The sequence below is a fragment of the Garra rufa genome, chromosome 22, assembly GCF_049309525.1.
Source record: "Garra rufa chromosome 22, GarRuf1.0, whole genome shotgun sequence".
NCBI classification, from domain to species: domain Eukaryota; kingdom Metazoa; phylum Chordata; class Actinopteri; order Cypriniformes; family Cyprinidae; genus Garra; species Garra rufa.
The window spans coordinates 31,382,656-31,397,510 of NC_133382.1; the positions used below are offsets into that span (position 1 = coordinate 31,382,656).

Below are 14,855 nucleotides of genomic sequence, written 5' to 3' on the forward strand. Positions count from 1 at the left end.
GGTGATGACAGCAGCTCTTAAAATGTGAGAATGATCCAAAAAGCATCTTGTGCTTCAAAAAAAAGCAAAGAACATCTTTCTAAAGCTTTCTGGATTTCATGAGATTTTGAATGCTGTTTGTCCAAATCCTAATTAATGCCTTGTTCTATCTCTGTCTTTTTCTTTCCTGATAATAGTCCAGCTTCTGAGATCCACGGATCTTGGCTGCCACAGTTTGCTTTATATAAAGGAGATTGGACATGGCTGGTTTGGCAAGGTAAGTGTAGTTGGTTTATTGTTTATTTGTATTGTATGTTTGTGCACCTCACAGACATTGACGCCCTAAGCGTGTTCGGCTATGCATCAAAGGTTTAGCGCTGTAGTTTAGTCCCAAGGATGTGAAAATACCTTCCACGCTGTTTTACCTCGGTAATACTCGAGCTTTGATGTTGACTTGTGTTTTGACTATTCCCTGCGAGAATTTGATGATATTTCTGTGTAGTAGTGTTTCATAGGAATAACTGTGCCTCGTTCATTCTCATTATTTCTCTGTTTCTCTCTTACTTCTTTGTCTTTTTGTAACACACACATACATAAACACACACACTACCCCAATTTCCCCAACTTTCCATTGAATGGGTATGTCCATCTGTATGTCTGTGTCTCTGTGGCTGCATGTTTACCGATGTCTCATCTGGTTTTGTGTTGTTTCGTCTTTCTGCGTTTCCTTTTGAGCATCTTTTCGCATGTTTCCTGGACTTGATTTAAACCTTTTTGGATTTGTTTGTGTAATATCTGTCCCCCATTTCCTTCCTTCCTACTTTCCTGTGTACCCATTTCCTTTATGTGCACATCTGTTTGTTTCTATCCATAAATGTGCGTGTGTTGTTCATTTTCCCTCTGTTCATACCTGTATGTGTGTTTCTGTTGTCTTTCCCTTGTGTGTTTGTGTATATGTGTGTCGGTGGGATGTCATTTGCAGGTATTGTTGGGGGAGGTTCACTCTGGTCTCAGCAGTACCCAGGTGGTGGTGAAGGAACTGAAGGCCAGTGCCAGTGTGCAGGACCAGATGCACTTTCTGGAAGAGGCTCGGCCATACCGGTAAACAAATAAAGCATTGTTTATTTCATTTGCAGACTTTATTTTATCTCCTCACCTGTTTCATTTACTCAACCTCATGTTGTTGCAAAAAAAGTTGTTTCTTCTGTAAAATACAAAAATGTTTTGAAGATGGTTAAAAAAGTATTCCATAAAATGAAAATCAAAAGGAGACCAAAACAACACAGACTCCATTGACTTTCAGTTTATGTACAAAAATGAATTTTGGGTTCTACAATACAGGTTTGGTTATAGTATGTGTATTGTAGTGATGATTGGGCTGAAACTCTTTCTGTAGGTCTCTCCAGCATCCGGCTCTAGTACAATGCCTTGCTCAGTGCACAGAGGTCACACCCTACTTGGTGGTCATGGAGTTCTGCCCACTGGTTAGTCCTTTTATTTTTTCTTATACAATTATTATAAAAATGATTATATCTTCAAATCTTCAAGAATTAGTTCACTTCTAGAATAAAAATGTCTTGATAATTTACTCACCCCTATGTCATTCAAGATGTTCATGTCTTTCTTTCTTTAGTTGAAAAGAATATAAGTTTTTTGAGGAAAACATTCTAGGATTTTTCTCCATATAGTGGACTTCAATGGTGGCCAACAGGTTGAAGGTCCAAATTGAAGTTTCAATGCAGTTTCAAAGGGCTCTACACAATCCCAGCTGAGAAATAAGGGTCTTTTCTAGCAAAACGATCTGCCATTTAAAAAAAAAAGAAAAATTATTTATATACTTTTTTAATCACAAATGCTTATCTTGCACTAGTGCAACCTCACGTATTATGTAATCACGCACATGTGACCTAGGCGGAAGTACTGAATGTGCAAAGGAAGTCAAACGCCCTTCACAAAAATAGGTAAAACAACGATGTTGGGCGATTTAGAAGTTAGAGGAGAAAATGATATGGAGTTTTTTGCCATACCCTATCTTTATGAACCAAAGTACACACACAAAGAATCAAGCGTGACTTTTCCAACGTGATTACGTGATGCGTGAAGATGTTCATGTTCATCACAGAGCTAATGCAAGATAAGAATTTGTGGTTTAAAAGTATATACACTTTTATTATTTTTAATAAATGACAGATCATTTTGCTATATAAGGCTCTTATTCCTCGGCTGGGATCATGTAGAGCCATTTGAAGCTGCATTGAAAATTGCAATTTGAACCTTCAACCCATTGGCTCCCATTATATAGAGAAAAATCCTGGAATGTTTTCCAAAAAGAATGATTTCTTTTTGATTAAAGAAAGACATGAACATCTTGGATGACATGGGGGTAAGTAAATTATCAGGACATTTTTATTCTGTAAGTGAACTAATTCTTTACGGTAAGGCGTGCTATTATTTTTGTGAATTTTGTCTGGTGTATTATAAAACAGGTTTAAAAAAATCCCATAGATTTTCATTGAAGGGGACCAGTACACAAATATTTTAGCAAATTTTAGCTATAGAAAAACAGTCAATTTTGCTGCTTGATGCTGCAAACTGGTATTTTTTATATAATCTTTACATATATATTACTTATTATCTTAATCATAAACTGTTTTTTAGCTAAGACATTTTTACCGTTAAAGGGGTAGTTCATCCAAAAATGAAAATTTTGTCATTAAAGGAGATGTTCACTTTCAGAACAAAAATGTACAGATAATACAGTTAGGGTATGTCAAAAAACACCCATCTTGTTTTCTTCCCCAACTTCAAAATCATCCTACATTGCTGCAGAAGTACCGATCCAGTGAAAAAAGTACATAAATTTTCAATTTGTTTGGAAAATAACAGATCGTTTCGCTAGATAAGACCCTTGTTCCTCGGCTGGGATCGTTTAGAGCCCTTTGAAGCTGCATTTAAACTGTATTTTGGAAGTTCAAACTTGGGGCAACCATTGAAGTCCACTAATTCCTGAAATGTTTTCCTTAAGAAACATAATTTCTTAACAACTGAAGAAAGAATGACATGAACATCTTGGATGACAAAGGGGTGAGTAAATTATCTGTAATATCCGTAAGACCTTCATTCATCTTCGGAACACAAATTAATATTTTTGAGCTTTCTGACCCTGCATAGACAGCAACACAACTCTGGTAGGCTACCATGTTCAAGGTCCAGAAAGGTAGTAAGGACATCGATAAAATAGTCCATGTGACATCAGTGGTTCAACCGTATTGTTATGAGGAATACTTTTTTCGCTGTGGTACTCCAGGTGGTTACGTTGCTGTCTATGCAGGGTCAGAAAGCTCTCACATTTCCTCAAATTACCTTTATTTGTATTCCCAAAGATAAACAAAGGTCTTACAGGTTTGGAACGACATATAGGTAAGTAATTAATGACAGAACTATTCCTGCACTTTTTTTTTGTCTTCTAGTTATTTACCTACAGCAGCTCATAAATCCGAAGTCTCATACATTGAAAGTAAACATATTACATCAGCATTGAAAAATAAGGTGAAATGCAGGGTCACAATATGAGAGTGTGCTGCTTTATTTCATATCATTCTTCTCCTGTTATTACCTACCCTAGGCCATATTTTTTGAAACAGAACTGCCCTTAGCAACAACGTCAAACAGCTTCCCTATAATGTCTTGCTATGTATCGCCCCCCAATGGTTAGCTGAGGAAAATCAGCCTGACAGCACAGTCATTTGATGTTTATGCATACTGATTTAAAATTACAGCTTAACTATGTGTTTTAGCATGTGCTTTATGCTTTCCTTGTCAACAGGGTGATGTTAAAGGTTACCTGCGCAGCTGCCGGGCAACAGATTCCATGACTCCTGACCCCTTACTACTTCAGAGGATGGCGTGTGAGATTACTTCAGGCTTGCTTCACCTTCACAAAAACAACTTCACCCATAGGTCAGCCAACACTTTTAATATTTACTTCTCCATATTTGGAGAATCCTTTAGAACTGAAATATAACTTCTTTATCATTCTTAATTTGAGTAATTGAGAACTGCCATCAGCTTTAACAGTATGAGCATGAAGCTAATGTGTGTGAATATCTGCATTGCCTGCTTCCTGTCTCATGGTTTCTCCCTGCAACAATCTCCTGATGCTGCCTGAGTGTTTTTACTCCACTCCAGCATCAGTGATTTTGTTGCCGGGGGTCACCGCACATCTACAAGCAACTTCAACAGTTCCTGAAGAATTATTTTTGGAAACTAACATCACAGTGCAGTAAAATGATAGCTATTTCTGGCATTGCTACTGTACTGTTGCAACTGTATGTTAATTTTGTGCAGGCTTGCAGTTTTGTAAATGACATCCAGTTGGGTTTGAGCTAGCAATATGAAATCATTTAGGCCATGTCCTATTTTCAGAATGTGTGTATCATTTATTTATTTATTTTTGGTGCTCTGATTTTCTGCAGTGATCTGGCTTTAAGAAACTGCCTGCTAACATCAGACATAAAAGTTAAGATTGGAGACTATGGACTATCCCACAACAAGTACAAGGTGAGTAAAATGTCTAATTATGAATAGTAATATAAACCTGAATTTTAGAGTACATGCATTTAAAGTGCCTTGCGAAAGTATTCATACCCCTTCATTTTTTCACATGATGTTGTTGCAGCCTTATGTTAAACTGCTTTAAATTACTTTTTTCCACATCACCCTACACTCCATACATCATAGTGACAAAGCACAAAACAACTATGTATTGAATTTATTAGACATAAAAACCAAAATGATTCTAGTATTCATATATATTCTATAAGTATTCATACCCTTATCTGGGACAGTTGAAATTTATTAGCTCAGGAGCATTCATATCGCTTGGAGATGCTAACACACTTTGAGTGGAGTTAACCTGTGGCAAATTCATTTAAATGAAAGTGATCTGGAAAGGCACACACCTCTCAATATAAAGTCTAACAGTTGAAAAGGCATATCAGAGCAAAAACCAAGCCCTGAGGTCAAAAGAACTGCCTGTAGGGTACGAATACTTATGCAATGTACTTATTCAGTGTTTTATTTTTAATAAATTTGTCACAAATCTGTTGTGTGCTTTGTCATTATGGTGTATGGAATGTAGATTGATGTGGGAAAAAAGTAATTTAAAGCAGTTTAACACAAGGCTGCAACATAACAAAACAGTATGAATACTTTCACAGTGCAATGTACTAGTTGATGTTGTGGTTTTTTACTCAAAATGTGGTTAGTGCACTTCATTAACATTAACTAAAGCTCCCTCTCTTTGTTTGTTCATTCCTAGGATGACTACTTTGTGACGTCAGACCAGAATTGGATCCCTTTACGCTGGATTGCCCCTGAACTGGTTGATGAGGTTCATGGTAACTTACTGGTGGTGGACCAAACCAAGGAAAGCAACATCTGGTCAGTACCTTCACATAAGGCTACAGCAAACAGCAAATGTTTGCATCTATATATCATAGATTTAGTGTTGAATTTAGGCCTTTCATGAAGAACACACCACCTTCTGAATAACCTTTGTATATCAAGTCATTATTGATTGATGCATTAATTGCTGTTAGTTACCAGAATACTTCATTTCTTTCTGTACATAAGGTCACTTGGTGTAACACTCTGGGAGCTGTTTGAGTTGGGGAATCAGCCGTACCGACATTATTCAGACCGACAGGTTCTCAGCTATGCTGTAAAGGACCAGCAGTTGAAGCTGCCCAAGCCACTTCTTAAGTACCCTCTTTCTGACCGCTGGTGGGTGTCTAATAAACTTTATATTGCTCTTCTTACTCTTTTTATTAACCATTCCCTAGAGTTAGAGCCCTGAATTTTCACTTTGCTAGAGTCTTTCAATTTTCACTCTTCTCTTTTGGAGTCCTTGCCCTTAAAACTATTTAAATTTTCTTGTTTTAGATATTCAGATAGTTTGGCTGTAAGACTATGTAACTGTATTTTTTGTGTAATTTTGCATTTTCTAGTTTCTGAAAATCCTTGAAACAAAATAAATTTACTTGAGGTCCAGCTCTGCATTAGATATTAAGATAAAATATTATTTGTATGTTGAACTCAATCTATAAAATGCAAACTAAAAAAACATAATATTTTATGCAGTGTTACTTCTCAAGTACATGTATCTTGTTTTAGGATTTGTAGATTAATTACTCACCTTCATGTGATTCCAAACCCAAACCCAAAGACCTTCATTTATCTTCGGAACACAAATTAAGATATTTTTGATGAAATCTGAGAGCTTTCTGACCCTGCATAGCCACTGAAGTCACATGGACTATTTTAATAATGTCCTCATTACCTTTCTGGCCCTTGAACGTGGTTACATTGCTGTCTATTTAGGGCTAGGCCTCTTGCATTTCATGAAAAAGATCTTAATTTGTGTTCTGAAGGCGATCGAAGGTCTTACAGGTTTGGAACAACATGAGGTTGAGTAATTATTGACAGAATTAAACATTTTGGGTGAACTATCCCTTTAAGAATTCACTTTTAAAGTGAAACTTCCACGTTTGGTTTTCTGTATCACCAGGTATGAAGTAATGCAGTTCTGTTGGCTTCAGCCTGATCAGAGGCCCAATGCAGAAGAAGTTCATCTGCTGCTTAGTTACCTATGTGCCAAAGGAGCCAGTGAGGCTGAGGAAGACTTTGAGAGACGCTGGAACTCTATGAGACCAAACACAAGCCATGCTAATGTCCATGGAGCTGGTGCACTAGCAATCGACATGCCCATGTCATCCACCACTTCCTCATTCCCCCTACTGGAGCAGTTCCCCACTGGAGACGGCTACCATTCAGAATCTGGAGATGACATCTTAACGGTTACTGAAACCAGCCATGGTCTCAACTTTGAGTACAAGTGGGAACAAGCACGGGCTGAACAGCACTACCATTCCTCATCCACCACAGGCACTTTGGGTCAAGGCAATCCCCATTGTCAGGAGGTCTACTACCCTCCAGGAGGAATAGTGGGGGGCTGTGCTGTTGAAGGACTTGCCCTAGGGGTTTCTCCTTCATATTATGAGCCCAAACAACTACACACCCCTGGTGTGGTACCAGTCCTGAGCGCTCACAGTCCATCAGTGAGTAATGAGTACTACATTCGCATTGAGGAGCCAATACAAAGCAATATTGATATGAACTTCACCATGTGTTCTTACAGCCCAGAATTTGGGGGCAGCAATGGAAGCTTTCTAACAGGTAGTATTGACTCTAGGGAGTGTATGACCTGTCCCCCTGACGCAAAACCAGACATTTACTGGTCAGCGGATATCCACAAAAGCAGTGCCTATGATTCCGACACTAGTCCTGCTATGTCTCTAACTATGGAGCCTCTTTTGGGCCATGGTAGCCCTCTTAGGGCATGGGAGTCTGGTCACTATGTCTCATACAAAGACAGGGATGGAGGTTACTACTATGAACCATCACCTCCTAAGATCATGGAACGCTACCTGATACGAGACCCAACAGAGCCTCCGCAAGAGAGCTGGGGGTCTCGAAGCTTAAGACAGGCACTTGGGGAACTGGAGGAGCCTTTAGGCATCTCACCATCACTCGGAAGTCCTCCACAAGGCTATGCGGATCCTTACTTGGAGAACATTCAAGGCTCCATTATAGGAAAGAATGTTACAGGAGGATATTATGATATGATGGGATCTTTGAGGAAGACTATGCCAGGTAGCCACTCAGTTTGTATTGACATCGCTTCTGGTGGTGCTATATTTGTAGGGCGAGATGACAGCGACTCTGATGAAGAGGAAGACATCTTTGTGGAAAGGCGAGCAAGAAGCTGGTCTGCCAGCAATCCAGCAAATACAAACACAAGGACCTTGCGTCAAAGGCAGGGCTCTTGTATTCAAGATTCATATGCAGATTTCCACTACACTATGCCGATGACTGATGTTGAGGATTCATGGCCAGAAGAGCAGGCCCTGCCATACCATATGGCCAAACCTGTTGACTACTTAGAGGCAACAGTCAAAAGCAACACATGCCTGGTGCATGGAAGACATGTACCTTCAAACCCTTCACCTGAGTGCAGCTCGTATATCCATATGTGCCATGAACCAAGAGAGGCTGAAGTATATCCTGTTCCATGTTGTCAAGCTTTGAGCAGTTCACATTTTGTAGATCCTCTAACAGGAACACTTGTGAGGAACTGCTTCATGATCGACTGTATTCCAGGGAAACCCAACCAACATCTAGGCCAAGCACCTTTATCTGCTGGACATATAGTTTCCAAAATAGAGTCATCAAGGGAAGGTGCCAAACAGTTTGACCTCTCACACCAATATGTGGATATTGCAGTAGGGGAAACAAACTTGAAGCAAGAAAAGGCTTTGCATGAAGATGCATCTCTAACAGATCCCAAAACTGAAATGATTGTCATCACTCCACAATTGGAGAATTCCCAAGTGGAGTTACCCAAATCAGAGCCAGAGTCAGAATTAAGCAAGACAGCAGACAGTGGTGTGGACCATGGACGCTCAAGTATCAGTCTGGTGGAGATTGACGACTGCAGCGATGATGATATCACTGACGTAACCTCAGGGATTTTTGGTGACTTCACCGTTGAAGTGGAAACTGTTGACTACACTAATCCAACATTCAAGTCATTACAAAAGCAGGTTGGTACCCCAGACTCCATGGACTCCATTGACATACCTTCTACAGGATGTTCCAGTGAGACACTTAGCCCTGCCTCCATCCATCCGTCAAGCTCTCCCAAGACAGTGGACAGTGGCTATGACACCGAAAACAATGAATCTCCAGAGTTTGTTCTAAAAGAACCCCAACCCTTGGCAAAGGTGACATCTGGGTCTAACTTTGTGAATGAAGAACAAGAAATCAAAAGGGAAGAGAATGAGAAGCTAGAGGACAATGTTGATACTGTAATGGGACTGACAACATCTGAGAGCAATGATGGAGAGCTGAAAGCGCTGAGTGATAAAACCCCTTACAGAGATTCGGCCTACTTCTCTGACTATGATGCCGGGAAAGATAAAGAAAGCGAAGAGGACATCAATGAACTCGAAGATCAGAAAGATGAACCGGAGGAAATTATAGATAAAGAGCAGCTACTTCCTTCAAAAAAGGAAGCAGATGAAGATGAATATCTTTTGCCATCTACAAAGGAAAGTGAAAAAACTTCTGAACACTCTGATGATTCAAGCTCAAGCATTCCATCAAAGATCAATGAAGGTATGTCTGGTTGTGACACAATCAGTAGTGTGTCTCTCTCATCTCCTGATAAAGAAGCGTCTACCATAAAAGATCATTTTGATGATGGTGAAAATGTTGTAGATTCAGATCTTTCTGCAGAACTTGTACCATCGGAATCTGAAGTATCCAATTCAGACCCAAAGCAAGAGGAATCTTTCAAACAAGTAGGCAGTGAAGATAGTCTGACTCTCGACCAAGAAACATCTGAGGGTGATGTTGCAAACACCAATATTCCAGAGGTCCTTATTGAAGAGAATGAAGATGACATAGTCGAAGATGAGAGCTGTATTATTTCATCTGAAGAGGAACTAGCATCTCAGAAGGAAACAGCAGAAACAAAAAATTTTCCTACACATGAGGGACTTGAATCCAGGAGTAAGGAAGAAGGAGGACGTAAAAGAAGCTCCATGCGTTCTGGCTCTCCTCCCCCTCCACTAGAAGGACGGGTATCTCCCACAGATGGCGAGGAGGCTGATGAGGAAGATGGTGACTCTGAGGATAGCGATGAGTCTGATGAGGAGCTGCGCACTTATAGTATCCAGGAACAGAGCGAAGAAAGCGAGGACGAGATCTTGACTGTACCTATCATTGTGAGCGACTGCAGTGATGCACACAAACTTAGAAGCCTGCTTAAGATGCCAACGCTGCTCAGTGATTCACTGTCTGACGAAATGGAGAACAAAAAGAAGGTGGTCTCTTTCTTCGATGATGTCACCGTCTTTCTCTTTGACCAGGTATTTATTCTCCAGTTATTTGTCAATGACATATGAGTCCTTCTTAGGTTTAATAATAAAATTGAATCACCCCATCCAGGAAAGTCCAACCAGGGAGCTGGCAGATCAAAGTTTTCCTTTGGGTGGAGAGTCAAGCAAACTGAGTGCAAAGGGTAAAGCACAAAACCAGCAGGAAAAGGTCAATGCCTCCGATGATTCTTCCGATGGAAACATCTCAGAAGAGAGTAAGACCCCTTTTCTTGCCCAAGCAGTTTTTTGAAGTTTCCTTAACACTAATTACAGGTTCCTTTTTTACACAGTTGTGTGTAATGAATCTAAAATATATGAAAGTCTAATGTTTATCAGTACATTACAGAAAATAATGAACTTTATCACAATATGCTAATTTTTTTGAGAAGGACCTGTATTTACTGTCCTTCTTTGTCTTTGATCTAAGGTGCAGGGTTTGAATGGGAAGATGACTTCTCATTGTTGCCCCTTCCCACATCTTCCAAGGGGTCTCCTCCGGACATCACAGCAAAGCCAAGCCTACCGAGTGGCAGTACTAAACCTGTGGCACAGGTCTCTCGTTTTACCGTTTCTCCATCCAGTGTGTCACGTTTCTCCATCACACATGTCTCAGATTCAGATATGGATTCTGCAGGAGGTGAGACAGCTCGTTTAAATTATTCTTATAATTTGGCCCCTAGAATATTTTGATGTATGAATATTGAACATAGGGTTGGATGATTAATTGAAAAGTTTTTCGAACCCGAAATACAGAAACTCTAAATGACATAATTTCCCCATGTCAGTTATTTTGGATTAATCCTATTTATATACAGTTGCAATGAAAATTATTCAACCCTCCAGAGACTGAGGTAGTTTACAAATACAAGTTTTCTGAAGATCCAGGACTTAAAAAAATTGCATCTATAACCAATTACTGGCAAATTAAAAGTGATAATGTCAACATATAATGTAATATTTTTAAGTTTACGGATTTTTTAATAACACTGCTATGTCATAATTATTCAAACCCTGTTTAACATTGCTGTTTTTTTATTCTCTTATTTGTATGGTAGGGAACAAAATTGTCCTAAAACATAATTAAGCCTTTAGAAACTCTATTAGAAAACATAATTAGCTTGTGCTGTTACACATACATACAGTTAGCCCATGCATATGCTAAGGTTTTAGTGGCTAATATGACAAGTCAAAAGAGCTCTCACAAAAGCTATAGAGATGCTACAGAGAATAAATCATTTTATTACTTTAGAAAATAAGGCTATATGAAGATTTCCAAGGCATTAAAGGTTCCTAAAGACACAGCTGGCAGCCTTATTCGTTAGTTTAAAATGTGTTGTACCAGAAAACCTTTGAAGGTGTTGAACGAAAAAGCACAATTTCATAAAATGTTTGATCAGAACAACTGAAGAAAAACCTGCAATGTACAACCAGAGTTGTAAGATGACCCAACGAAAGGAGGAAAACATTTCAATGCAGTGTATAACAAAAACACTAGACAATTATGGCCTTCATGTTGAGACATCTTACCGAATACCACTCTTGACCAAAAATAACAAAAAGGCTGACATGAACATGTTAAAATTAATTTAGATAGACATGTGGATTTCTGCAAGAATGTTTTATAGAGTGATGTGACCAAACTGTAACTTTTTGGACCTATGGATCAGTGGTATGTCTGGTGCAAAAAAGGCAGAGCTTATGAGCAGAAGAACACCATCTTCATCGTCAAACTTTGAGGTGGACCAGTCCTGTTAGAGGGGTGTTTTATTGTAGCAGTAAGTGGAAACCATGACCGTATGAAGGATATCATGGATTCTTTGAAGTATCAGGCCATTTTGGCAAGAATTGTGATGCCTTTAGTGCAAAGACTGAAGCTGATGGTCAATGGACTTTTCTGCAGGACAGTCATCCTAAAGTATACATCCAAAATGTACTTATGCTCGGTTCAGGGATCAGTTATGGAATGTACTTGAGTGGCCTGTTCAGTCTCCAGATTTAATTTTCATTGAAAACATTTGGTTGAATTTGAAGAAAGCAGTGGCAAAGTGAAAACCAAAGATTATCAGTGATGTCAAAGCTTTTTCAGGCGAGGAATGGGCCAAGATTGCAGTAGAGAGGTGACAGAAGCTTCAAAGCACTTACAGGCAGCATTTATTGGCAGTTTTAAAGAATAAAAGATTCTGCACAAAATTAGACTTTTAGGGGTTGAATAATTTTGAACATGAACATTTAGAGCCAATTTGATTTTTTTTTTTTTATTCATCAGCTTCCGTTTTCAGAATGACTCCAATGTGTATTTATACATTTCTCTAATAGTGTACTTATGCCTTTGTTGAGTTGCTTTTACAAAGTTGTGTTCTCTGCAGCAAAATGTCTTGCAGGTCAAGGGGGTTGAATAATTTCGATTGCAACTGTATATAATCCTACATATAATATATAAAAAAACATTTAAACAAAACAAACCAATTTCTATATTTGGAATTTGATTTGGTCAAAGACTATGCATGTTAGCTTAGATGTGCGTAAGCAATGCTTGTGTTGCTTGTTTCTGCTTCTTCTTCCTCCCTTGCTTTTTGAAATGGAGTTCTGTACTATTTCAGAAAATGCATAATAGCGCCCCCTAATGTATAACAGTGAAAAGATTGCCATAAAGTTCTGTCAATGCTGGGGAAGCCTTAACAGAAGCAAGATTAAAATTTTCGTGACTCTAGACAAAGATGAAATTAAAATGTCCACAAATTAATGGTAGTTTTGAAGTACATACTGTTTTGATTTTTTGAATACATTTCAAATTATTTTGTCAGTTTTTATTTTCCAAATACTTCTGTGATTATTTGCGTGTTAATTAACTACAAAGCTACTATAATTTTTTGTTTTTGTCCTCTGTTTTAAAGGGAGCAGTGAAGATGGGGAAAGAGAGTGAATCATCATACTACTGCCAGCAGTGAGCAGCACTGACAGACTCTAATTTATTTGGTTTCTTTTCTTTTTTTGATTGAGGAGATCACAATAAGAAGAAGGTTTTGATCTTTTTGGAAGCCGTTTTTGGATCCCTTCAAAGACAGTGCCTCTTAATGTCAGCAAACACTTCAGAACAGGCCTTTCGAAAGGGCAAACATGTGGAAATGACTAAAACATGATTGGAAACACAAACTAAAATTAAGCATATTATGAAACAGAATTTGGATGGATCTGCTTAGTTTATATGGACCTACTGGAAATTGACTGTGACTGTTTACAACATCAGATACTGTATTTTTGGAAAGTGTTGAAAAGACGCAAGAGCTGTCACTGCATCCAAAACTGAATGAGACCATCTTAGCGAAATGTAACACAAACTAAACCGAACTGATTTTTACTGTGAATTATCAATGCAGTGTTGTTTGTCTAGAAAAGGAGGCATTTTAAAAAAGGAGGTTATTTAAATGTTTTTATGACTAAAATGAAGTTCACGACACACAGCTGCCTTGTGTTTGTCACCTGCCTGAGAGTAGCATTGTGTTATGGTGACATGGCATTCTGAAACCACTTTTATGATTTTATTATTAATCACACTAGGATTATTAGTGAATCTCTTTCTTTATTTGAATGCTTAGTGTTTTCGATAATTTCAGTTATTTATTTACTTATTCAGTGCTTCAATTTAAATCAGTTTGCACTTGAGGCATTCTTTTTTTGCTATTTCCCTGTTCACAGTTTGACTTTAATCATCTGCAGTTAAATCCATGAAATAACAAAAAAGCTTACCTTTTTTTAAATAGTGAAGTTGCAGTAGAAAAGTAGAAAAACTCAAAATAATCTCTAAAAAATATTAAACAATATGTAATTGACAAGCTATTATGTAATGGAGGATTTCATGATATTTAATGATGTATTTAGGGTGACTACTGGTAAAGAGGGACACTCAAGCATCATCATTAATATAAGATGACATTATTGTAGCCATTTGGATCATATTATAAAAAAATAAAAGTGATCAATGAGCATAAAGTGTTCTTGTTTACCTGTATTCACCCTATTAAAAGATGCTGTACATGCTTGCTATCTTTTGAGGATTGAAGCCGGGTTGTATTATGATCAGGGTGTTAATCATATACGTAAAGATTGTTATTTATTAGTCAACGTTTTATATTTCCTTGAACTTTGAAGAACAGATCGATGCTTTTAAGCATTGCAAGCCGGAACACTTAACAGACTGTCATGCTGAATTAGTTGTTGGACTTGACCAATAGGAACAATTTAAACTGCTGAACAATATGGACATATGATATTGTGATTCTTCTTTCTTCATATGGTTGGGAAACAACAGATAAAGGAGGACGAGCCTGCTGAAGTTACTGAGAACAGTGTACAGTACGGAGGGGACTTGATGCTACCTGCACACTTCTGTGCGTCCGACCATGCATAAATCTCGATACGCTACTCTCGATATGTTCTGTTTGTTTGCCTGTGAAGGCGTTTATTCTATGTAATCGTCTAGCTTAGATCGAACTAGACAACAGTCTGTACTATTTTTGTATTTGATTCAACGATTTTAAACTACTGAAAGATCAAATGGGCACTCAGGAGGTAAAAGGGAAAAAAATGTGTTTCCTGCCAAAAAAATGTAACACGCATGTGGCACAAACCGGATTTGCGTCCTATAAGTTATTCTGATTCAGAGCGGCGGATTCACAGATTTTTCCTGGGAAATTTGCCTGTATGATGGTTTTGAATCGCAGCATAATGTTAAGCGAGAGTGTATGTAATTCTGTTCCTCAAATGTGTCACAAATTTAGTGAGAAAAATAAAATTATTCTGTTTGACGGTTCTCTCTTGTGATTTGTTGTTTTAATTAGGGTGACCATATTTTAGTTTTCAAAAAAGAGGACATGG

General features: G+C 38.2%; 1 protein-coding gene across 3 annotated transcripts in view; it reads left to right on the top strand.

Moving 5' to 3' along the window:
* aatkb (apoptosis-associated tyrosine kinase b) overlaps positions 1–14,790 on the top strand; it is a 72,736-nt gene extending 57,946 nt beyond the window's left edge. For all 3 annotated transcript variants that reach the window (XM_073827780.1, XM_073827781.1, XM_073827782.1), the window contains 11 exons: positions 177–256; positions 962–1,080; positions 1,376–1,463; positions 3,806–3,939; positions 4,455–4,539; positions 5,300–5,421; positions 5,614–5,763; positions 6,548–9,971; positions 10,051–10,195; positions 10,408–10,617; positions 12,875–14,790. In XM_073827780.1, coding sequence (XP_073683881.1) covers positions 177–256; positions 962–1,080; positions 1,376–1,463; positions 3,806–3,939; positions 4,455–4,539; positions 5,300–5,421; positions 5,614–5,763; positions 6,548–9,971; positions 10,051–10,195; positions 10,408–10,617; positions 12,875–12,903 — 4,586 coding nt within the window. In that variant the 3' untranslated portion in view covers positions 12,904–14,790. The remainder of the gene's footprint in view (positions 1–176; positions 257–961; positions 1,081–1,375; positions 1,464–3,805; positions 3,940–4,454; positions 4,540–5,299; positions 5,422–5,613; positions 5,764–6,547; positions 9,972–10,050; positions 10,196–10,407; positions 10,618–12,874) is intronic.
* Positions 14,791–14,855: the final 65 nt, after the last annotated feature.